The sequence below is a fragment of the Trachurus trachurus genome, assembly GCF_905171665.1.
Source record: "Trachurus trachurus genome assembly, chromosome: 9".
Taxonomy (NCBI): domain Eukaryota; kingdom Metazoa; phylum Chordata; class Actinopteri; order Carangiformes; family Carangidae; genus Trachurus; species Trachurus trachurus.
This window is the reverse complement of record NC_139895.1, coordinates 13,646,679-13,670,232: the sequence shown is the minus strand read 5'-3', so window position 1 is coordinate 13,670,232 and position 23,554 is coordinate 13,646,679. Positions and strand designations below refer to the sequence as shown.

The following is a 23,554-nucleotide window of genomic DNA, read 5'->3' as shown; positions in this document are numbered from 1 at the left end:
AACTCGTAATCAGTGCAGGCAGATTGAATGGCTGTAAACTATATAATATGAGGTTACTGCGGGACAAAGTGCACTTTTGTATGTCTAAAAGATAATGGTATCTAGAACAAAATAATTACAATAAATAAGTTGAAAGTTAAACATATCTATAAAATTAAGCAGCTCTAGCAGATGTACAAATAAATCATGAATTAACATGAAATTCTTTGTCTGTTTCCCTCTCAGGTTCATTCTGTTATTTCTGACTCCACTTCAAGTTCTGGTTCATCGCAGCTCTAAAGATGTTTCAGTACATTCCCGTCCTAGAGTAAGACACATTTCAAGTTTCTTTGGTGCTTAAATTAATCTTTTTGTTTCTTGACATGGACACATTCAACAACAGCTATATGGACGGTATAAGATTAATAATAAGCACAATAAACATTGTATTTATGGCAAGTTAGGACGTATTTCATGATCATGTTTCAAAGATAATATAGTTTTTTTTTTTGCCAAAATAAAGGAGATTCTTTGACTCTTTTAGAGACAAGGAAGTGTGCATGACATTTTCTTAAGTAGCGCAGTAGCTTTCCAAAGAACCTCTCATAAAATCATTAAGGAAGTATTGTAACAAACCAATAAAACACCAAGGACACCCAGGACACTGCAGAATTTAAAAAAAATAGAGACTTAAAAGACATGAATGTATCGTGAGTAGTAATGTTTGTTTGTCTTTTACATAGAAATGGATTATAATTTCTGTCGTCTTCTGTTTTGCACCCATCTCCATCTTCCTCTCCTCCTCCTCCTCTCCAAGGATCTTCCTGGGCATCCTGGGGTTTGGCCTCTCCATCATGTTCTGCACCACCTTCTGCAGGGCGTGCAATCGCCTAAGAGAGGAGGAATTAGAGAGGGAGGCGTGGAGGCGCAGCGAGCAGGAAGGGCGTCCACCTCCCATATACTTCATCCCCTTCCCTAGAAACTTAACCCAGACGGACGGCGAAGATGTGAGGGTTCCTCGACACAGCCAGGAGCTCCAAATGCCTCCACGATACAGCACCACCGGCTACTGTGGGCCCCCGCCCTCCTATGATGAGGTGATTGTGACACTTCACCTGCCAAATCAGCCCCAACACCCCAAATTCATCCATTTTCAGTGTTTATTTACATGTAAACTTTATGTTTCTCTCTGTGTTTTTCAGCTGGGATGTAAACCTGAAGATCTTCCCCCTGCGTACACTGAACATAACATTCCTGTGTATCCAATAACACCTCCACCTCACACAGACACCACACAGTCACAAACCTGGTCGCAACCATAGGCCGGGAGGTTCACATTGTGTTTGTGTCGAGGGCAAGGGACACACTCTTGATTATTGCACTGAGTCATGGACTTGGGTGAGCCGGTAGCTGCAGTTTACAGCATTTTAAAGAAACTTTTTATTGTGAGCTTTGCTTTTTTATTGTGGTAATGAAGGAGGTGATGGACCAGAGACAATGAAAGCTGCAGGGATGAGGCTCCAGGTTTAAAGCTACAGTACCATGAGTTTACGGCACGTTGACCGAGCCACTAAACCACTTAAGACCCAAAATAGATTTAATTCCCACATGTGATGATTGTTAAACAGGGACTGTGTGTGTGTATCATTTCACTAAGTGGTGTTGTTACCTCCACCACGGAAGTTGTGACTTTTTTCTCAAAGCCATTTTTCAGGCAGTTATGATGTTTAGTGTGAATTCAAGCGCAGATCCAAATCCAGTGGTGCCACCATGTGGCCATTTATGAAGCACTTTGTTTTCACTCATGTCTCCTCAGCAATGAGAGCTGGGTGCGACTTCCTCCTTCGTGGATTATCTTTTTTTCCCCGGACATGTATTATTTCCTGCTGTGAAAACATTTCTACCAATTTTTCCTGTCTTCACAGCACCTGGTACACTACACATGCGGTTCAGCATGTATGTAACGTTTTCCTCTAACTGGTTTCCACAGTCTTAGTTGTGGACTGTTTAAACTCATAAATAGATCCTATTTCTGCCAAATGTACACACATTAGATCAAATGTACATATTAAATCTGTCCAATTTAATGGCATTATGTTGATAGGTGGCCAATACAACAACATACTAAACTGAAATACCCACTCAATATTAATGGAGGTGATTTTTTTTCATTTCTTTGAACAATTTGTCATCACACGAACCTCAAATGTTCACAGACAAGATTTTGATATTTGGCAAGATTAATGGCGAATATTATCTATTCAGCATTATATTTTTTCACAGCATATTAAGTGCAACCTGATTTCGATGCTGATTAAAATACGTTTTTTTGTCATCAAATCACAGGTTTAGAAGACTAATACTGAAAATACTAACACTGAACTGAGCAGCACTGAGCAAAAGGTGTGTTTTACATGTAGAAGTTGTTTAGTTTTGTGTAATGTTGCATTCAAATCAAGGAGGAACAACTTAACTGAAGAGTTGGATTATATATTTCTCCTTATTTTCTTTTGGTGACGCTGGACCTACAGTCCACTGATAGATACTCCAGTCCAGTAGTGTTTACCTGAAAGCTGCAGGCAGTATTTAAAAGTCAGGGGTGTGTGGTTTTTTCTATAATCTCTCCCAAATGATACAAATGCTCAAAGTACTGATAGGAAACTTCTGATTAAACAACCTGCTGTGAAACCAAGACAGCTTTTTGCCTTTTGTGCTTTTCTAGAGACATGATTTAAGGTTTCTTTTAGAGCATGTGAAAATGATTGGAGAGCACAAAATTCAATATTTAAATCTAGGCCGAACAAATCTGTGCACATGTCACTTCTTTCTCTAATATCACCTAAAGAACGAATAAGCTAAATATAGAAATCTGTCTTTATAAATATATACTTAATTGTTCAAAATGAGTGTCATATAAACATATCACATACACTTTTAACGAGAAACACTGTAAATATCGAACTGCACCTTAACTGAAATGTTTATTAACATTTATGCACAAAACCTTTTCTCTGTATGTTAGCAATAGTAGAATAAAAGTTTATGTTTTGCAAAAGACAGTGTGCTGTGACTTCACCCAGAAACTTGAATTCCTGTGTTTTTGTTCAAACCAGCAGAGGCCGCTCTCGCACAAAAGGTTTGGTGTACACGCACTAAAAAGGCAGATAATTCACAAGATCCCTACTTGAATTTCTGCTCAGTGTCAGTGTCGTATTCAACCATGTGACTTAACACAAAAGGCTTGATACAACTTTTTGACACATGTAGTAGTAGTAGGTGTCAACAGTCCTGAGAAGTGTAACATCAGCCTGTCTCCAGAGTCACTTCAACAAACACAATATCAGTGATTTATGTAATTTTAATCTACTTATCCAAAGCAGTGGTGCACCTTCAGCATTTACAGCAACAGACACACAACTGAAGTCATAAAAATATCAGAGAATAATGACTTTTCTGATCATCTTCTGATGCATTAACATGAAAAAGACACACAAACATCTGCATACATGAAGATATATATTGATTATTAAGATAATTTGCAGTAGACACAGTGCTAGGTACACAAAAGTGATATAAAGTCATTGCAAGCACAGTATGAATGGTTAGTTATTTGCTTTTTTGAGAGTGTAAGGCACTGCTCACAAACAATAATGCATAAGGAACACTAAAAAAGGAGCCAAGGTTGCTGTCGAAATGAAGATAACGCACTTCTGCTCTGACAGAGAAGTGACAAAGGCAGAGTGAGGTATAAAGAGAGCAGCATGATCTTGGTTTCTCCACAGGAAGTGAGGGTAGCTAGGTTTCATCACAAAAAAAACACAGTAAATTAACAAATTACCCTCTCAGCCATTGTGACCACACTGTCCATTTAAAGCAAAAACCACATATTCTAGAGAAATAGAATAAAAATAAAAGCTGCATACAAATCCAACGTGTGATTGTGAAGTGGTGGTTATTGCATTTTGGTTTGGTGAAAATAAATAAACCAGTTTTAAAGAAGTTTGAACTTGCTGGATTGAGGCCCTTACAGTCGTTAGACTTTGCGCTGTCTCGTTGAAGAACTTCCCTCGAATCCGTTGTTTTCTCCCTGAACCCTGATGAAGGCATCAAATTCACACCATTAAAAAAACAAAAACATCTTTAAATTAAGATATATGACCGCATCTCTCTGATGGGGCACCACAAGGGCTTATAAGCTGTAACTAATGGCTTTAAAAACCACTTATAGTTTGTGTACATCACTAATAACTACTTTACTAATTACTGTTTGACGTGCTGCTAAAACAGGAAATGTGAAGTGCCGGTACTAAGAATAGTTTTTCTTACATTTTTAACTTCCTATTTCATTGTTTGCAACAGTGTCTTCTTTTTGAAATGAATGTTTTACAATGACATGATTATGAGTTTCTCTTCAATACCGATGCAGCACATGCTATTAAACAATAAGGACCAAGGGTTTTATAGTGTATAAGTAATCATATAATTAATAATCAGCTATAACTGCACGTATTGAGGATTAAGGATGTTGTGGTCATGGATTTTTGTGGTCAAGTGCTAAAATGAAAAGCAATGTGTCATGCTGGAGGATCATTTTTCACAAACTGGCAACCCAAACGCTATTCCATTAATGGCTTTCAGCTACATACTCCATTAATTACATTACTTATAAACATGCATTAATGGTGCTTCATGAGAAAGTGGAACCAAACAATCTTGAAAAAGACATAATCATCACCACAGTCACATCTACTCACTGTGTATTCACTTGGTCAGCATTTGTCCCATTTTCTGAGAATAAGAGAGATTATTCAGAGCTAAAAAAAAAAAATCCAAAATACCTGCAACACACCACATATGACTGACATAAGTTGTCTGATTACCTGCTGTGCGAACTTTCTTGGACTGACTTCTCTCATAAATCAGGATGGCAGCAACCAGGACGATCACTTCGGCCACAATGGCTATGAAGGGCTTCAGGGGCTCCCAGAAGGTGATGACCTTCAGCAGTGGAGGAGGAAGTATTTGCATTTTTTTGATTAGGTGAGATACATCTAAAGAGCGTTTCATTGACAACCCACATAATGTATTTTAGCAAAATGTATTTGAATCCAAGTAAGTCGTTTTTTTTATATAAGTAATTATATAATATAATAATATTCAAGGGCTGTTTTTAATCAAATATATTGAGTTACTTTCCACAACTGACCCTCAGCTCCACATGGCTCATCGAGGTGCCAATGGCGTACACCGCCTGGCAGTAATACATGCCGGAGTCGGCCTCTGTCAAGTTTTGCACCACCAGCTTGGTCTTCCCCTTTTCGTTTTTGATTTCATACCGGCCAAAGGAAATTTGCTCCTAAAGGACAAAAGCATCTTACAAGTTCTGTCTGACTAATTGAAAATGTGTGTTGTTTTAAGAATGACAAATTACAATACACACCACATAGAGAGGCAGAAAATTAGTTCACTCACCTTATCGGTCCCATTTGCTCTGTACCAGTTCCATGAGATGGGCTTTGGCTTGCTGTCTTCCATTTTGCATAACATTATGGCATAATCTCCCACATAGCTGACTATTGGCTTATCTCGCACCTCACCGATGACGGGAACTGGTGGAAAAAAGGGAAAAGAGTGAGAGAGAAAGGCTCAGAGTTGCCTCAATCCTGCACCTTTAAACATGCAAGTGTTATTATGAGTAATCATAATGAATGAGCAGCAATTCTGATAATTGCTGATAACAAGACAAACACTGGCTGAGAATGTGAAATATAATACAGGTCACAAATATAAACTCTAAACACTATGAAAGGATGTGGTGTGTACCTGCCAAAATAAAATCTATTTGTGCTTGATCTCCAAAGATGCAGGAGTAATTCCCAAGGTCTTCTTTACTGTCAATCGTGAACCTGTGAAGCAATAAAAGATGAGAGGTTTTATACCAAAAAATATGGAAGTGAAGTCGACGATTCTTCCATCAAAACTTGACTGTCCTACAATTATGTTGACAATAGCTTTATTTTTATTCAAAATACATACATTTCTACACTAAAATGCAAGAAAACTAGTTTAGTAGTTCGCAAGATGCATGGGCAACCTAAAAATCAAGAAAACATTTAATTTGATGAAATAATCATAGAAGATGTACACATTACATACATGATACAGTCTATACATCATATATTTCTGTAAGTCAGAATGTACACACACAAAGCCTGGTAGAGGTACATAGGCCTGCCTATAAAGACCAACATAAAACTGCATTTCTTGAAGAATGAATAAAATAATGAAGGCACACAGTACTTACACTCCTTGGAGATTATATTGCTCATTTTGCAACTCCACCCAGACACGGCTGTTCTCAATTTCATTTCCATCTTTTTTCCAGTAACCAGTTATGTTTGGTTGTTTGTCCTGCTGTTTACCAGCCCAGGTACACTCCAGTGTTAGATTGACAGGGTTCAACTGTTCGACTTTCTCTGTGTGACTTTCACCTGTGTAGAGACATTTCTACAGAGGTTAGAATTTAAAAACAAAACTAAAGCATCAAAACAGCATGGGTCATGTTTTTGTTGTTATCACCTCAGGCTAAATTGGAGGCTGCAGTGAATCAGACAGTGACAAATGGGCCGAGGCTAGCCAGTTAGCATGCTAACTTAGACACAAAGACATGATAGGGTTGCCTTCGCAGGTTGCCTACTGCTAAAAACTAGCATTTGTGACATTTAATGTTGCATTATGATTGTGTTATCTGGTATACGTGACGCTTGAAAAAACACTGACCTTTGAGAACAAAACTTCTTACTGCTGTTGGCAGAGGAGTGATCGGAGCTGCTGGGGAAGGAGTTGGGCCAGATGCCTCTGACAAGACAAGGGTCGATTGTAAACATACACAAAGCTGACACAGCATAGGGAATGCATCATTAAAATATAACACTAGCCTGTAAAACATGTTGCATCCTCTTCTTCTAATCTAGGGCTAGGTGGTCTTGCCTCCTCCAGAGAAGGAATTAACCAAGTGGTTGCTAGGATACCAAAGGAAGACCATTGCTAATGTGGTTGCTAGCGTCCTTTATGTGGTTGTGGTTTTTTAGGAAAGTTACAAAGGCGTTGTAGTTAATGATAACATGAATATGTGTGCAATAGTTGGACTTAATTTTAGATTGTTGAGGTTCTTTTGTTTTCAAGTTATAAGTGGTAGCTTTGTGACAGTTATCAGTGAAGTTATCCACCCCCAAATGGCCTCCTGACACAGGTGCATGTCCTACTTTATGCTGCATTTTTTAGACCTTTACTCATCTTTTATGAGGGCATGTTTGGTAGCATTTTAAAGGGTAGATAACTGGCTTCATTTAAATCTAGTTTTGGGCCTGTCCAAAAATGTATAGGTCACACGAGCTCTTCAAACTGTCAACAACTAGGCTATTTCCCCCCCCCATAATTTTCACCTATATTCTTTATTTTAGAATTGTGACATGGTGGAACAACACTGATTCAAATAACAAAAACTGAAATACTCACAGGACCCTAACAAATCAAAAACATATAATCTTCACATATTATAACTCAGAGGGGTGATTGTGCACCTTAAAAACTAGAACATGGGCCCAGCAGAGATAATTGGATTCCAACCCAAACTAAATGAAAGCCATGCATCTAGCTACCCTTTAAAATGCTACCAAACATGCACTCATAAAAGATGTCTGAAAAATGAGCATATCCGGTAAATTATGCACCTGCATCGGAAGGCCTATTTATTGTAGGGGAGGTTAACTTTGTGTGTTGATAACTGTCACAAAGCAACCACTTATACCAAATTATCATCTATGGACACGTAGGCTACCTTTTCATAAACTTTTACTAGATTGTGCAAACTTGAGCACCAAAAAGTCAAATGTTGGCCTTTAATTAATAGTAGCCTCAGGGTTCCAATATGAGAGGCCTTCACAAACCCTGAGCTTATCTATAACATAATAAATAAATTACTTTCTGGTGAGTAATGTTTTTGTAGTTTGTTTTGTCACTATTGGATTGATAGAGTCTTCAAGTGTCTTCAAGGAAGTTCTCAGGTGTTGTCTGGTGGTTTCTAAGACGTTGCTGCATGGTGATTACTACTAGGGTGTTGCTGTTATTCTTCAGGTGGTTACAATGGCGTTGTTAGGTTGAACAAAGTGGTTGCTGCAGTGATTCTGTGATCTTGATATCTATTTGTTATCCCTGAGGTGTTAACAGAAAACTGCACCCTCTGGTATTAGGACAACACTAAAGGAGCAGTGTAGGCTACTATATTTTGCTTTCAGGCAATCAATAACGAAGGGCAGACCGGTTGGCGAGGTTCATGCAAGCATAATGACAAAACTAATATTTGTCTTCACATTGCAGAAGACCTGAAGTGTCCACACTTAGTAATATTCCCTGGTTTGAGATCAACTTGAGTGAAGGCTGAAGCAAAGTAGCTACAAGTAGCCTACAAGTACATTTGCAGGAACTTCTGCAACAGTATTGCATTGCCAAACAATTTTTCATTTTCCTTGTAAAACGCACGTCACAAATTTAGAAAAAGTTAAGTTCAACAAGGGAATTCTTTGTTTTAAAACCTCCAGCAGTTGGTTTGTTTTCAGCTTCATTTCACAAACACTAAGAGCACTGTCGAGCCAGTTCAAATGTAGAAAAAGTGCATTAATACTAATTACCAACATCTCAAAGTGCGCTCCTCCTGTTACAGTTGGCAAGTGTTTTATTTAGCAGTTTCCTAAAGCGATGCTGTGGAAATTTACCCACTCACAATGAATCTACAGTATATGGGGTATATTTACAGAATCAGAGTCATTACTCTTGAGAATAGTACGACCCCAGCCAGTGTAGCTACAGAGTAAAACATATCTGCTGAATTGTGATGTCTGTTCAGCTGGTTATGTCCTCTTGTCCTGTCCTCTCTCTGAGTGTTCAGTTTTACTGTTAGTCTTAAATAGGTAGGCTAATAGCTCTTGGTTTTATTTAGTTTTTAGCATCCTGTGATTACATAAATGCTTCCTCACAACATTTTGGTGAAAAAACAAATAGAGAGAATAAACACCGACTGCCAAAATACACCGTGCTTGATGATGTGGAAATTTCCCTCTGCACTTGACAAGGTTACAGAAAATAAGAGTGGGGGAAAAGAAGAAGCAGAGCAGAGCTTTAACACAACCACATACAGTGAAAATGTTAAATTTAAATATCATTTACTTGCACTGATGTGTCTGCAGGAGATGAGAAGCAGGAAAACCTGAAAAAGGAGCTGCTTCCATGAGGCTGACATGATTACCCCTCTTCCCTCTCTGCGAGCACGCACGTTCTCACCGGGTCTCTCTCTCTTCTCTCTGCCTATACTGCATCGTCTAACCACCCCACCCCTCTTCCCTCCGCTGCACAAGTGACGCAGCTCTGATATCACGCTGCAGCCTGTGGGTGGCTGACTCCATCCATTATTCAACCAGACAGGTTTTACGTCTTGATGCTCTGCTGCAGTGTGTGCACCTCTCCTGCAGGTTGAATATGCATGATGAGGGCAGAACAAGCTGAAATAAACACCCCTGTGCTTTTGGGGGGAGGTAAAAACGTTGCACTTTGTCCTAGTCTGAGTGCTGTTAGGTACAGTAGGTTGCTTCTGTGGGGACCTTTCTACAAGGTCACGTGAGAGGACCCAGCAGCTGCATGCCACACGATCTGCCTGGCCTCATGAAATCAACCAAGAGTGGAAAAAAAATACTGAGGTGCAATTTATTCACATTTTACTACAAATCTGCTTTTTGAGCATATTCTAAGAGCAGAAATTCAGTCCTAACCGCTGTTCAAACCTTGCTGACCTTAACACCCACATGCAGGTTTCAAAGTGTGAAATACGCCGTTGATATGTACAGGAGCATTACACATCATAAGCGTGTATGTAATCATTTTCTTCACCAGAGGAGGTGTGCTCATATTTTTTCGTACCACTATCCAATCTACATGGTTACGTTTGAGCAACAGTTATTTGTCATTTTCCATTTCACGCCGTCTTTCTTCATTACTAGTTCCTCTAACAGGTTTATTGAAGGGCTCCAAGGGGCCCCTGCTCTTGCACTTTCTGAAGCGTGTGCAGGATGTGGTCTATATCTTCTATAGATCAGATTTTTTTCTCTCCTGTGCTATACTGCAACTGGTAGAAATGAGAAAACAAACACACAGTGGATCGACAGTAAGAGCATAAAGGATTCTCATGTTGTTGAACTGTAGTTTACATGCAGATATGGATCTTTAAGTACAGGAACAGTGTTAGACAAGTGTGCAGCGGACTGCGCCAGCCCTCAGTCTGTGATCTCTCCGATCCAAAAGTAGCAACATGAACTTGTGGGGGGGTGACAAAGTGAACTCTGCCTTTAATCCCTGCAGGAAAGTCACAGAGTGGAACTCTTCTGAGGGTTGACCGAGCAGCAAACAGAGACCAAATGTGAACCGCTTTCTCTCCACTGGTTTATTATTGGATAAAATAAAAGTTAATTCATGTAACTGCACAGCAGAGGGAGCACCAGCTGCCTCTGTCTCCTCCACCTAACTGTTTTTTCTTCTTCTTTCAAGCAATGTATTGTGTGCAGACTACCTCGCCCCTTATCTTCCACATCCTAAGTGCCTTGGTTTTGTAAGAGGTCCATGAAGCCTCTATGGAAAAGACTCATAATACTGTAAAACTATAGAAGGGTTATGACATGTTATGACACCAGTCAGAATCTTAACTTTCCTGTTTGGCAAAAGTAAGATCCAAGATTTCATTTATCTAAAAATGCATTTTACAACTGAGTAACAATGATACAACGCAGCGTGTTGAGACAAATAATGCTTCTAAGTTTAAGAATATAAAATCCTAAAAAAAATATAATAATAATAACATGTTACTGAAAGAGCAGCAGTATTCCAGATACAGAATCAAATACATTTATAGCTTCTCTTATAAGAAATATAACTAATATCCAGTTCACTGTTGATGAAGCTGCAGACTGTTGATGAACACAGTCTGCAGCTCGTTAATGTCGTCACTGGTCTCTATAGGGATGCTCAGTCTTCCTGGTGAGGTTGAAAGCCCCATAGCTCCCCCCAAGTCACACATATTATGGTCATAGCGACACTGGCTGAGATTGTCATAGCAGGAATCTCCGCAGCCTCCCGCCGCGCCCTGCTGGAGACGCTCGTAGGTGTCCAGGTAGAGGTGCTGCGGGGACAGGCGGTTGAAGTCCTGGCCCTGGTGCAGCGCGTGATGCAGCTGGAGGTGGTGCTCGGGCCCGGGGCTGTGACAGGGGCTGTGGGACGGGCTGTGGGGCATCATGCAGGTCTGCAGGCAGCTGTTCCTCCGCATGGCCCGGTGCAGGTCCAGCCGGGCGATCAGAGGCTTTCCGATGTTGACGCTTTTGGTCCAGTGGACTGGATCATCGTCCATGGCTGGGAAGGTGCCCTGAAGACACACAGTGAAGACCAACTCCTCCTGTTGCATGTGAGGTCAGAAGAGAAATATAAGTATTAATAAACACTGCTCTGATTTTGATTTCCCAGGATTGCTTGTCTTTCTAGGACAGTATGATCACAGAAAAATTATATTGTATGTTAAATGACAACTAATTAAACAATAAGAAGTAAATAAACTCTTTGCTTAATAATATTTTTAGAAAGTAAAAAAACATTGCTCTCATCCAGTATCAGAAGGCTAAAGTTTATACACGTTAGTGTGTCTTTATCATCTCTATGAAGCTGCTCTTAGAATGAATAATCCTGAGATACCTGAGAAATTTAAGCTTTGTGTTTATCTATACTGTCCCAAAGAAACATACTTGTTCTGTTTTTAAAGAGAAAGGGCTTTTAAATGAAAACAGAAAAGTCCTTGTTGAGTTGTTTTTACCCTGAGCTTCTGCAGTGAGCTGAGTCGGGTGTAGAGACAGTGCTGTGGTAAACTGCTGGACAGGAGGTAGATCCCCGTCTCCTCTGGAGTCTCTCTGTTCATCTCTTTAGGATCCACATCCAGGTCCTGCAGTAGAGAAAGGACACAGGTAGCAGTGAGTGTACCATAGGACCATGTTGCATGGACAGTAGGCTATATGTGTTTTTTTTTTGTTTTGCTTTGTCTATCATAAACTATTAAGTCTATCATAAACCATTTCCTGTAAGATTGGTAAGACAGTTGAGAAATAACCTGCTATTTCTTAATCACAAAAACATCAACATCATACTGACCTGTGAGAAGTCAGTGACGTGAGCCTGGCAGAAAGACATGTTCTCAGGTTTCTTAACAATGTGAGTGTAAATGACGAGGACGTTGGAGAACTCGGCTGCAAAGCCCAACTTGATCTGAGCCCCGCAGTCAAAGTTGAGACTCATACTCTCAGGAAGCTCTAGAAAAAAAGAAAAAAAAAACACACGAAAACAAGAATTTCAAGCACGTCTGATGGATGCCATACTTCACTTCAGAGTTCAGACTCTTCATGAAATGTTATTTTGTTTTAAAAAGAGAAAATATAACAAAATGGTTTTCAATTGACTGAACTGTTCTTTACTCATGTCAACACCAAAACTATAAATAGCGATTTTGTAGCATCACAAGCCAGAAAGGCTGGGAATCCCTGTTGCAAAGTGTCTGTCACAAAATAACTAGCGATTTGCCCTTGAAACTGTGGAGGTTTCACTTCAGATAGTTTGGTTGTGGTACATCCAAGTTAAAGGTTGGACCAATCCCAAAAACTACCAGAATGACTATGAACCTCTTCCCAGGAAAACCTGCAAATATTTATTATCTGATAAAGGACGAAGGTGTGAGTTGTGAGGATGTTGTGTTTAGGTGTTTCTTCTGTCCAGTCTCCAACAACCTGATAACAGCAGCGTGTTTGCCTTACAGAGCATTGTGTGCATTACAGTAAGCAGAGTCAACATTTGAATGAGTGTGTAGAACTGAACCACAGGATGTTAATGGTGCTTTCCCAGCTCTGTGAAAACACTGTGACTAACACAATTTTCTAAAGACAAAGCGGAGGGTTTTGTGTTTTTAAAACTCACCGTGAGCCTTTGCCCACTGACGGCTCTGAGCGTGAGCGAGATCAACGCTGTCGCCGGGCGGAATAGGATCTGTCAGAGCTCTCCTCTCTGACAGGCTACTGCGGATCTCCAGAGCCTGCTTCCCCTTGGTAGCATCAAACTGACCCATGTCTGGACGCCAAAAATCATAAATCACATCATTATCATCATGTGTCATGTCATAATGTCCTAAAATATCAAAAAATCTATATCACGAGGTGAAACTGAGTCCAACCAATAGCATTTATGACACTGCAGGGAGTGGTATTTAATTTAATTACTTTAATTTAACCACCATAACCTAATGTTTAAGATTTATCTTGTTCTTATCCTAACCGTTAAGTGCATCTCACTGCAACCCAAGTCATTTCCTTTCATCCACCCTGCATTTAAAAGGGAGCTCCATTAGTCCACAAGCAATTTTCACATTAATAATGCAAAGCTAGCTGTATTTAATTAACCTTTTTTGCCATTTCATTAACAAAGAACCAAAACATATCCTGTGGGAAACACAGTCACAGAAGCTACAGTATAAATGTATTATTTATATCGGTGCTCCTTGAGGGGCCACATATGCTGTTGTTACGTAATGTGTTTCTGCTCCTCTCTCACCCTCAGCGACTCTGTCCAGCACCACCGTGATCTTCTCGTCGTCCAGCAGGCGCTTTTTCAAAAACTTCACGAATACGCCGTTAGTGAAGCCACTGGAGCTCAACTCAAAGGCCTCGGCATCTTGGCACCTGCACAGACGAACACAACAGCTGATATTTTTTAAAAAACGGAGGAAAAATTGGATAAATTTGCTTTGAATGATACCTGACGGTTCAGACTCACGTAGCGTATCCAAACACGATGTTGGCCGTGACCCTCAGGACAATGTTTGGAGCGCTATCGTCGTGAATGTTCCTGTGAAAAAGAAGAACTCTTCAGCTTCACAATATAGATATATTCCTCAAAAGGTCCTGTTGTGATTTTTGTTATTGTTGACTAATCTGCTGACAATTTTCTAAATTAAGTAATTAACTTAATTAACTCTTGCATTTTGTCAACGTCTCTTATCTGCAATAGATTCAAACTGATAGTCTTATTATCAGCCTGTCAGTGATCTCAATTGCATTACTAACCTACAGTATATAATTAAAGTGTCATTGACTGATTTATTGATTGGTGTAATTATATGGCTTCAGCAGCTCTCACCTCTTCCTGCACATGTCGAGCAGAAAAACATTGAGGCCCGTCTCCTTCTCCTGCATCAGTTTAAGGATGCTCTGCACACACAGACAGTTGGCTGAGCGGTACGGGTTTGGTGCGTCCACCGGCACCATGAAGCTGTTCCCGTAGTTCTCATATCCATGACCGGCGTAGTACAGCAGACCTAAACAGGGAGGTGTTCGTTTGAGTCCAGCAGCAAATATAAAGCTTCATATACAGTAAAGGTCTTGACTCAAGTGGGTTTGATTTGGTGTCAAAACACAGGAACTATATCCACTTTATTAAATAGCATAATTGGTAAAGTTCTTTCCAATTTAAATCAAGTCCAATTCAAACTTGTTTATGGATTTGATATATATACACACCGGTATATATAAAAAATGTACTTCTTAAAATTTAAAACTTTGCCTCCAATCAAGCACCTACTCATATTTATTTACAGAGAAGAAATCCTCTAAAAAGCACTGTCTTGTCGTGAGCTTGTTTGTTTCTTTATTTTATTTATAAGCGTTTTTATGCTTGTGTTTTTTTTTGTTTTTTTGTGTTTTACGCTTTTAACTTAACTTTTAAATTTGTTTTTTATGTTTCAATGTACAGCACTTTGGCTACCCCTGTGGTTTTCTTTTAAATGTGCTATATAAATAAAGCTGAGTGATTGATGAGTTTAATTTCAAAAGTTTTAAAATATTCATCTTATATTTATAACAAAGCTCCTACTATTTAGTTCTATTTGCTTTCAGTGTAGTGTAGTGTAATCTAACCTAGGATTATGTGTGTTTCTTACGACGGACCAGAGAACTCAAAGCGTGTATCACAGTCCATCACTTTTTTGTGCCCCTGAGAGGTTGTTGTGTCCTGAATTTTTGCAGCAACATTTGGGTCTTTGCTCATGTTTCTTTAGTTACAGTGCGTTGAGCTCTCAGGGCCACCGTAGTGTCTGGATCTGTGATCATATCCAGTCCAGAGGTCTGTTAAATCCCAACACACCGTAGACTCCTTTGTGAAGCAGCAGCAGGAACTCGTCGACGGCGTTTCTCATCTCTGACTCGGTGAGGTCCAGAAGTGCAACCACCTTGAAGTTGAGCTGCCGCAGCAGGTTGGTGAGGTCGTACACGTCCACCATGGGGGCTTTGAGCTGAGGGTGGTTCTGGTAGGACAGATTACCGATCAGCAGGGCCACTTTGTCAGTCGCTGTGAGGGGACACAGGAGGGAGAAACTCAGATACAAATACAAAGGGTCCTTAACAATATTCTGGTTTTAATACAATGATTCACAGAGACTATTGAAATGCTGTCCACTGTCAAACATACAATATATAGTATAGTATAGTGGCTATATATAGTTTTTTTTTACGTTTGTTATTTCAAATTTGATTGTGAATTTTTTTACTGAAAATGACAACAAATTGGTTAATTGTTTAAAGGTGGATAAATCATTTTAAAAGAGGTTTTTTTCCACAGTTATCTTTTTTTGGTTGATCTGATCCCTCCTAATGTGGAATCCTGTTTATGTCTTGTGTTTTTTTTTGCCTGTTGACATGCTTTACATGTTGCAATGGGGAAGAAATGCCCCTGTAACTTAAAAAAAAACAAAAAAAAACTGAACATTGGGCTAAGAGGACAAATGACTCTAGAGGTGATTCAAAGGGTACTGGTAAGTATCTCAAAGGAATTTAAGTCGAAAGCAACTGGACTTGTTTATTTGTCTAGGAAGACGTTTCCCTCTCATACAAGAGGCTTCATCAGTTCAAACTGAACAAATGAACTGGACAAATGAGAATATGCACAGGCTTACTGGTAAGTACCGTAAAGACAATGACATTTATAACAATCTGAAATCATGTCACATTTGTTATGCCTCTAATTGTCCTGATGACACAGAGAAAAAAGGGTATTTTTAGGTATCACTTTCTGGTGTTCCAGGACTTTTTCATGTTGTACGGTATGATGTAATATTGTGTTTTATTTAGGTGCCGACATCATATGTTATTAAAAGCAACAAGTTTCACATCCTTATTTTGCTGCTCATTGACCAGGGCAAAGACTCTCACAGGATCTCACAACACAGCACAGTAAACAGTGCAGAGGAGGGATCAACCATGTTCATTACTAAAATACAGTATGTAAAGGAACATACAGTCAAGAACACGTTGATCATATTTTCATAGCTGCATAAAGACACTTACCATATAGTTGATCGGGAATACTATTGAGGAAAAGGTCGCTGGCACCTGCAGTAAACACAAAAAAAGGATCATGTGGCTGTGTGAGGAACATACAGTATGTGCTGACGACAAAGCAGAGTTCAATTTTCTTACCTCCTCCAATGGCGTAAACGTCATCTAGGAGTCAAAAACATAAAACATTAACACATCACCATCATATTAGAGCATTTTAAGTCAGATTTAGATTCAGATTTCAAATCAACAACAATCACAATTATATTTAGAGATTTAGAGAAGGCTGGTGTTATTCTTTTTGTCAACAAATCCCATAGAAACCCGAAAAAGAGTCTGTCCCGAAAGTATTTACCCACTTCTCCTTTTCAAGTTCACTGATTCCTGCTAAATACATCATGCATCACCTTTTCTCATCATGCTTATTCAAATAAAGGAATATGTGCACTGCTATGGCTTAATACTGTGTGTGCTTCCATAGATAGTAGTGGTTGTGACACAGAGGAATAAGGGATTCATGGGATTTGTTGAAGCAGAATATATGATTCATTGGAAATAATGACAATATTCAAATCAAAACTCATGCATGTGAAACCTGGGGATTAAAGTCTTTGAATCTCATGCTGGTTAGTGTGTTAGTGCATAAATAATGATATGATCCTGATTTTAACAAACATGCAATTACAGATCAATTACAGGCTTCGAACAAAGACAGGATCAACATTTGCATGCAGCTAATACCTGTTAATTGTTACCCTAATGCCACCTATCACACCATGTACAAGGCCTTTACAACTCTACCTTCAGAGAACTCCATTGCCCCTGAAATCTGGACAGATATCCTTGGTGCTTTCAGTCAAGAACAGAGCACACACAGTCACTCAGAGATAGTAACGACAGAGCTGGTTTGACTAGGTGGAAACTACAGTATCAGAAAACAACATACCTATGACAACATCAACTTCATTGGACCACATTCTCTCGGTGCTGCTGCTGATCTCACAGCGATACCTGCCATGGTGATCCTGCATCACGTGAGGAATCTGAAACGTACAGTATACACGCTTTTTATGCAGCACTTATTCAAAAAAACAAAAGTTAGAGTTAAAAATAACCATTCCCATTAACAAAAAAAGGGAACTGCAAAGGTTAACTCCAGTATCATAACAAAACAGATACAAGATACAAGCTCACCATCAGTTTCCTCTTTGTAGCGCTAGGGACTGGGACTCCGTTTCTGTGCCACTGGTATCGAGGGATCGGCCGTCCCATGGCTCCACACTCCAGCTGCAGGGTTTCCCCGACATGTAGCCGCTGGGACTGAGGCTGGATCACCAACTTAAGCCGACCATCTAAGGAAAGATAACTTGGCCCTGATCCTGAAGGGGAAGAGGAGACATAATAGTTGGTGTATCATCTTCTTCTACATCCAATCAGGTTTTTGGCTTTAGTTGGAATTGGGAAAAATACTAGTGTACTAGTTTCAGTTGCAAAAGCAGTAAACTTCCCTGAGTCAGTCAACGTGTCCCATCCTGCAGCTAATGCAGGAAAATCAGAGTGCACATCAGAAATATTTAAACAACAACATAGTTGGTTGGTTCCTAAGAAAAGTGAAACTAGAAGTACTGCCCTGTGGGTGTATGACTCCACCACCAAGACTTAATTTCAGGTTACATCCGAGTCACATGAAATATTAGCCATTTGTCTGAAATTCTGTCCTAATCCCAGGTGACATTGGTGCCAAATGTGAATGGATTCCTTTGAAAAGCTGTACTGATGAGGCCAAAAGTGCATTTTTGTAAAGTGACACCAACATCTTTAGTCTACTTGCCAGCCCATAGGGCCCCATTGTGAACCCGGAAATGTTGAGTACCCCAAAGTTTTATGTTAGAAATAGATAGTATGGGTCCCCAGTATTCAGAAACTGCCGGATGCTAACTTATATATATTGGGCAATTAGCATAACTGACATAATTAGCATAAATTAGCATAATTTCCTATATGGGCAATATTTCAACAAAATTGACTTGGCTGATCTGGGCAATATTGGAGTGGTTTTAGGGGTTATTGATGATGCTGAATCCATTTCTGACATTTTCAAAATTCAAAATGGCTGTCTAAACCGGAAGTGACCAGATTTTAACCGCCAGTGGGCCGATTTTGATGGATTTCAAAATCTGGTCACCGGTTTAGACGGCCATTTTGGATTTTGAAGATGTCAGAAATGGATTCAGCATCATCAATAACCCCTAAAACCACTCCAATATTACCCAGATCAGCCAAGTCAATTTTGTTGAAATATTGCCCATATAGGAAATTATGCTAATTTATGCTAATTGCCCAATATATATAAGTTAGCATCCGGCAGTTTCTGAATACTGGGGACCCATACTATCTATTTCTAACATAAAACTTTGGGGTACTCAACATTTCCGGGTACTCATTGTTGGCAAGTAGACTACTTATTGGTTTGTCCTTGAGTGAATCTTATGTTGTTGTACCAAATTTGAAAGGATTCCCAAGAGTTGTTGCTCAGATATCACATCCACAAGGTCATAATATTGTTATATAAGGTCATAGTGACTTTGACCTTTGAGCTTCAGCTACCAAGATCCCATCAGTTCATCCTTGAAGCCAAAGGGATTTTGTGCCAAAATGTAAGATGTCCAGTCTGCTCCTTGCTGGAGATATTTCATTTCCAAACTCAGCAGACTTTAAAGGGGAACTATGCAAGTCTGGTCACTTTTCCGCTGCTTTACTAAATATACTATGTGTATATTTGTGTAGTCTGTATGTCATAAACAAGAGATTACTGGTTACTGATGACAGATTACGGGGCGTGTTTGTGGCGTGGTGCCATCAAGACGAGTGCACCGGACACCGGGTCGGAGGCTCTGATCTTACAAGGTTGGTTTTCGGCAAAGAGACGCTAGGTGGAAGACAGGGAGCCTCCATTCTCCCCGTAACAAGTCATTTATCCATCACAATTACTCTGAAGCTGTTTAATAAATGAATAATTTCAATTTAATAAAAGTCCAAATCTGGCATAGTTCCTCTTTAACACAGCAATATCTTACCGTAAGCATTGGAGACATTTAGGACGTCCACCTGAGCCCACTGGCTGAACTCAAAAGTATCCCCACAGTTGACTCTGCAGATGTAAAAGCCAGCATCCTTTGGATGAACAGGACTAATCACCAGGTCTGGAGAGAAGCTGTTTGGCACCTGAAATTGTGAAAATGTGACTCATTTTTACCAACAAGTACATCTCAACTCTTCACCACCCACTTCTCACTCAATCCTTCACCCACTCTACTTGCTCTTGTAAGAGGTTGTCTTCTGTCCCTTTGTATTTCACTGAACACACATGGTGCAGATGGTTGGCAAAATGTAGATTCACAGCTGCAAGTTTCCAAGAGGTGAAGAACATTGACTTTTCTTTATGCGTCATGTTCAAATCCAATGATCCAGAATGCTGGTAAAAACATAATGTGTATGTGTACGTCTATGTTACTTTATGGATTTAATCTACACTTTACACTGTAGGTAAGGTCAAATGCAGATAAACATCCTGGAAAGTTAGTAATTAACCAGTAATTCATCAATGTGACTTTTATCTAAGCTTCTTTTCAGTGGTTAGAATAGAAAAACAGTGCGAGGCAGACACAGAAGGGGACCAGAGAGATTTTTTTCCAGTTGAGGTGCAGATTGTGTGTAGACTGATAAAAGAAAAAGCCACTGACTAAGGCTGAATGATAATCTGCAAAGTAGAGCATGCAAATACAAACATTTCACACAGTTGCACAATGATAGATGCAAAAAGAAGAGTGGGTGATGCAAAGTGATCAGTAATCTCTCATAAACTCAGCATCAACAACGAGGAAACTTACACAGCAAACACAATGGGGATAACAAAATTAGCAGGTTGTGTGGGTGTGTTTGCATGAGAATAGTGTCTCTGGTGTGTGTGTGTGTGTGTGTGTGTGTGTGTGTGTGTGTGTGTGTGTGTGTGTGTGTGTGTGTGTGTGTGTGTGTGTGTGTGTGTGTGTGTGTGTGTTACAGCTCACCTCTTCCTTACTCTTGAACCACTGGTACTGCACTGGAGATTTGCCCACCGCATGGCAGCTGAGGCGGAGATTGTGGCCAGCGATCAGAGCCACTGACTGGGGCTGAATGAGAATCTGCAAGGCTGAACATGCAAATACATAACTTGTATTGCACAATTTAAATATTAGTATAAATCAAACTATAATCCTCATTTTGTGTTTGTTTCTGTAAAAGCAAACTAAATGTGTTGTCTATGCATTAATTCACATCAGCCTCTGGGCTCTGTTTGAACTCAAGTGTGACACAGTCAAAACACTCTGCTGGACATCTTTAACTGTACAATTAAATGTCACATTTGGTGGTTGTGCTCCAGCAAATGTTCAGTAAAAAAAAAAAGTCTCTCAATATAGTGTTGTGATTGGCTGCTTGAAATATCTTTGTCTGCTCTGCAATGAAATGTTTATTTGATCTTATCTTAACCCTAACCCCATATCTACATGTTTTTATATCTCATTTGCACCACATTTATGTAGACTTGAATTAGGATCAATATGATTTTGAGCTCTGAGCAGAGTTTATAGTTGTATATCAACATTTGAAAACCTGTGAAATAAATCTGTACTATCAATACTATAAAGAAAGCATAATAATATGTTTCCTCTTCTGAAAGCTCAGCTGAACCCTGTGAACCCTGACAAGCTTGTCCAGCGCTACACTCACTATAAACTAATTTGAATACATATTGCTGCCATAATAATTTGAATTATTGGTTTTTGCTTCCATAGAGACGAGACGCGACAATGTACTGTAAGTGTAATCCATCCATGACGGGGGTGAGTCATAGATCCCACCCATTACAGTAAGCTTAAAAATACAACAGAGTGCATACATCAACATAGGCACAGACGGGGTATGTGGGGTCGGTTCTGCTTGTACCTGATGCTTTCAGGCACTGCACGGCCTCGGAGTTGCCCAGAGTTTGAAGGTAGTCCATCAGGTGGCCCGTGGTGCAGCCCCGCTCCCCCATCAGCCTCAGCAGCATGCGGCTCGGGCTGCCCTCCAGCTGCAACACCTGCAACGAGCACATCTCCATGTCGCCTGAGCTGGAGAGGGGTGATGACAGCACATCACATTTTAGGTGTATACATATAGGGTATATATAAAAAAAAAAAATAAAAAAAAATAAAGGTCAAGGTCAAAAGTCAGAAAATCCACAAATATATTGAAAACAATTTAATGGAAATACACTGATAGTAGCATTAGGTATGATAAGACACATAAACATATAACTTATTAACTTAACTTTTACTTAACTTTTGACCGTACTCTTTGATTTTATTAATATAAATATACATAAAATAAGATCAAAGGGGTCTTATATTTCTGATGTGTTTTTTTAAAAACACAACAATATTAGTCTACTTTTATTACATTATTTATTCAGGCCTAATGTTATTGTTGTCCAGATGCTCTAGGTTTCTCTGTCCCATAGACATAAAGTGATAGGTCAATACAAGAAACACCTCTGTACGATTCAACAACACAGCCTACATTGTTGAAAGACTGTGGGAACTATAGGCTACACCACGTAAATCTAATCCAGAGTTAGAAGGTAAATGACTCTCTTATTTGTCTCTGGGATAAAGTCAGAATCACTCCTCAGCCTACCTGACTTTGAACCGCCTCTCATTGCCGACAACCTCTCCAAGTTTTCGCCATCCCTTGGTGCTCGACTTGTCCAGCACCTCGCACAGTTTCTTCACAACCGGCTCTTTTAACAAGTTGATCTTTATAGACCGGTCCAAAGAGTCCGACATGGCAGCAAGCGAAATAACAACTCAACCATCGACGCCTCTCCTTCTCTCTCTGAAACACACACAGTGTAGTGCACTTGACAACAATTTGGTTCAAGAGAAAAAAAGATTACTTCCTGGAAGAAACGATGAAAGTGATACAGACACACCTACTGCACTGCCTGGTTTTCCCCTCCACGCGCAGAGGCGGACTGCTTCGTGCCAAAGATCGTATATGCGTCAAGATGCGACACTGCTCACCAAAAAAACAAACACGTTCCATTCAGAGTTTCAGATAAATTTAACCACTAGGCCTATTATTTCGATTGAGTAATTTCACAATACTACGGTACTCACTTGAGTGATCTCGGGCTGACTCATAGGGAAATGTGCTTAGATCTGAGAACAACTGTGACATAGTGTGATTATAGATAGATAGATAGATAGATAGATAGATAGATAGATAGATAGATAGATAGATAGATAGATAGATAGATAGATAGATAGATAGATAGATAGATAGATAGATAGATAGATAGATAGATAGATAGATAGATAGATAGAAATAGGAATAACCATTCAGGACTTATTTCAGCTATCTGGGTGTAAATATTTGTAGTTTTTCTGGTTGTTTATGACCTTAAACTCAATATCTTTGGGTGGTTTGGGGTCTAAGCTAAATTAACTAAACATCAAATATCTCTTCAATAGAAAGAAAACCACAAAAAGTGGCAACATACCGCACGCTAAGACTGCATGGCCTTGGACATAAACCCAAATTTGCCACACATTAAGATTTTCTGATGACAATCAATGACTGAACTTTCAAAGTGAAAACAGTATGTCTCAGACAAGTTTTTGCAGCTATAAGGAGCTTTTTCCCCCCTATGATTTCAAAGCAGGTTTATGAACACTGGTTGCCACAGACAGCAGAGATAGTGATATCCCAGACACTATGAGTCACACACACAATCTAAAAATATGTGTATTGTGTCTATGTGTCTAGATTTGCCTGATAGGCCTCTGAGGTTTGATCCAAATTGTGGCTGAAAACTGCTCTTTTAGTCGTAGAGAGAAGAGATGGTAGAGATTACGTCCTTCCTGTTCTTCTTCCTGATTCCCGTTCACTGACACAAATGGGCCCATTTCTAATTGGTGCACTACAAAAAAGCAGTTCAGCCCTGTGAGAGTAGGCTATGCTGCAAATCATTTTACAGGTTATGACAAAAATGTAGTGCATGCACTGCAATTACTGTACAATGAATGTAAAAAGCA

General features: G+C 39.6%; 3 protein-coding genes across 6 annotated transcripts in view; 1 reads left to right on the top strand and 2 right to left on the bottom strand.

The window, feature by feature from the left end:
• Positions 1-23,554, top strand: part of LOC310991559 (uncharacterized protein) — a 134,937-nt gene that overhangs the window by 1,422 nt on the left and 109,961 nt on the right. Inside the window, exons 2-4 of one of the 2 annotated variants that reach the window (XR_014595636.1) lie at positions 226-307; positions 797-1,076; positions 1,182-2,874. Coding sequence is in view for 1 of the 2 variants with exons in the window: in XM_083979309.1 (XP_083835435.1) it covers positions 282-307; positions 797-1,076; positions 1,182-1,301 (426 nt within the window). In the remaining variant the exon portion in view is untranslated. Of the gene's footprint in view, positions 1-225; positions 308-796; positions 1,077-1,181; positions 2,976-23,554 lie in introns of those variants that run through there. The other variant, XM_083979309.1, reaches the window with a different exon arrangement.
• Positions 3,386-9,322, bottom strand: emb (embigin). Of its 2 annotated transcripts, none has more exons than XM_083978837.1 (9): positions 9,205-9,322; positions 6,760-6,837; positions 6,284-6,470; positions 5,803-5,885; positions 5,452-5,588; positions 5,186-5,335; positions 4,860-4,977; positions 4,734-4,767; positions 3,386-4,073 (listed from the first exon to the last, which is right to left on the bottom strand). In XM_083978837.1, exons 1-9 carry the CDS (start codon positions 9,275-9,277, stop codon positions 4,013-4,015), a joined length of 921 nt encoding a protein of 306 aa, XP_083834963.1. In that variant the 5' UTR covers positions 9,278-9,322; the 3' UTR covers positions 3,386-4,012. The 2 variants fall into 2 exon arrangements, with proteins under 2 accessions (XP_083834963.1, XP_083834964.1); XM_083978838.1 differs by having other exon boundaries at positions 6,782-6,837; positions 9,205-9,299.
• malt1 (MALT paracaspase 1) lies at positions 10,756-22,348 on the bottom strand. Of its 2 annotated transcripts, none has more exons than XM_083978769.1 (16): positions 22,155-22,348; positions 21,423-21,589; positions 20,507-20,628; positions 19,517-19,664; positions 17,634-17,818; positions 17,386-17,482; positions 16,581-16,604; positions 16,449-16,493; positions 15,250-15,453; positions 14,248-14,425; positions 13,885-13,956; positions 13,663-13,790; positions 13,033-13,182; positions 12,217-12,374; positions 11,885-12,010; positions 10,756-11,473 (listed from the first exon to the last, which is right to left on the bottom strand). In XM_083978769.1, the coding sequence occupies exons 1-16, from the start codon at positions 22,301-22,303 to the stop codon at positions 10,970-10,972; spliced, it is 2,457 nt and encodes an 818-aa protein (XP_083834895.1). In that variant the 5' UTR covers positions 22,304-22,348; the 3' UTR covers positions 10,756-10,969. The 2 variants fall into 2 exon arrangements, with proteins under 2 accessions (XP_083834895.1, XP_083834896.1); XM_083978770.1 differs by having other exon boundaries at positions 21,423-21,584; positions 22,155-22,318.

Bases quoted from the DNA above. Each gene is read 5' to 3' on its own strand.
- emb (XM_083978837.1), bottom strand. From the start codon at position 9,277: ATGTCAGCCTCATGGAAGCAGCTCCTTTTTCAGGTTTTCCTGCTTCTC. The intron at 6,838-9,204 runs GTAAATGATATT...TTGTCTTGTCAG, and splicing joins CTGCAGACACATCAGTGCAA to AGGCATCTGGCCCAACTCCT. The intron at 4,978-5,185 runs GTCAGTTGTGGA...CCACTGCTGAAG, and splicing joins TGAGCCATGTGGAGCTGAGG to GTCATCACCTTCTGGGAGCC.
- malt1 (XM_083978769.1), bottom strand. From the start codon at position 22,303: ATGTCGGACTCTTTGGACCGGTCTATAAAGATCAACTTGTTAAAAGAG. The intron at 13,957-14,247 runs GTGAGAGCTGCT...TCTTTTTCACAG, and splicing joins CTCGACATGTGCAGGAAGAG to GAACATTCACGACGATAGCG. The intron at 13,183-13,662 runs GTGAGAGAGGAG...TTTGGCGTCCAG, and splicing joins GCTGGACAGAGTCGCTGAGG to ACATGGGTCAGTTTGATGCT.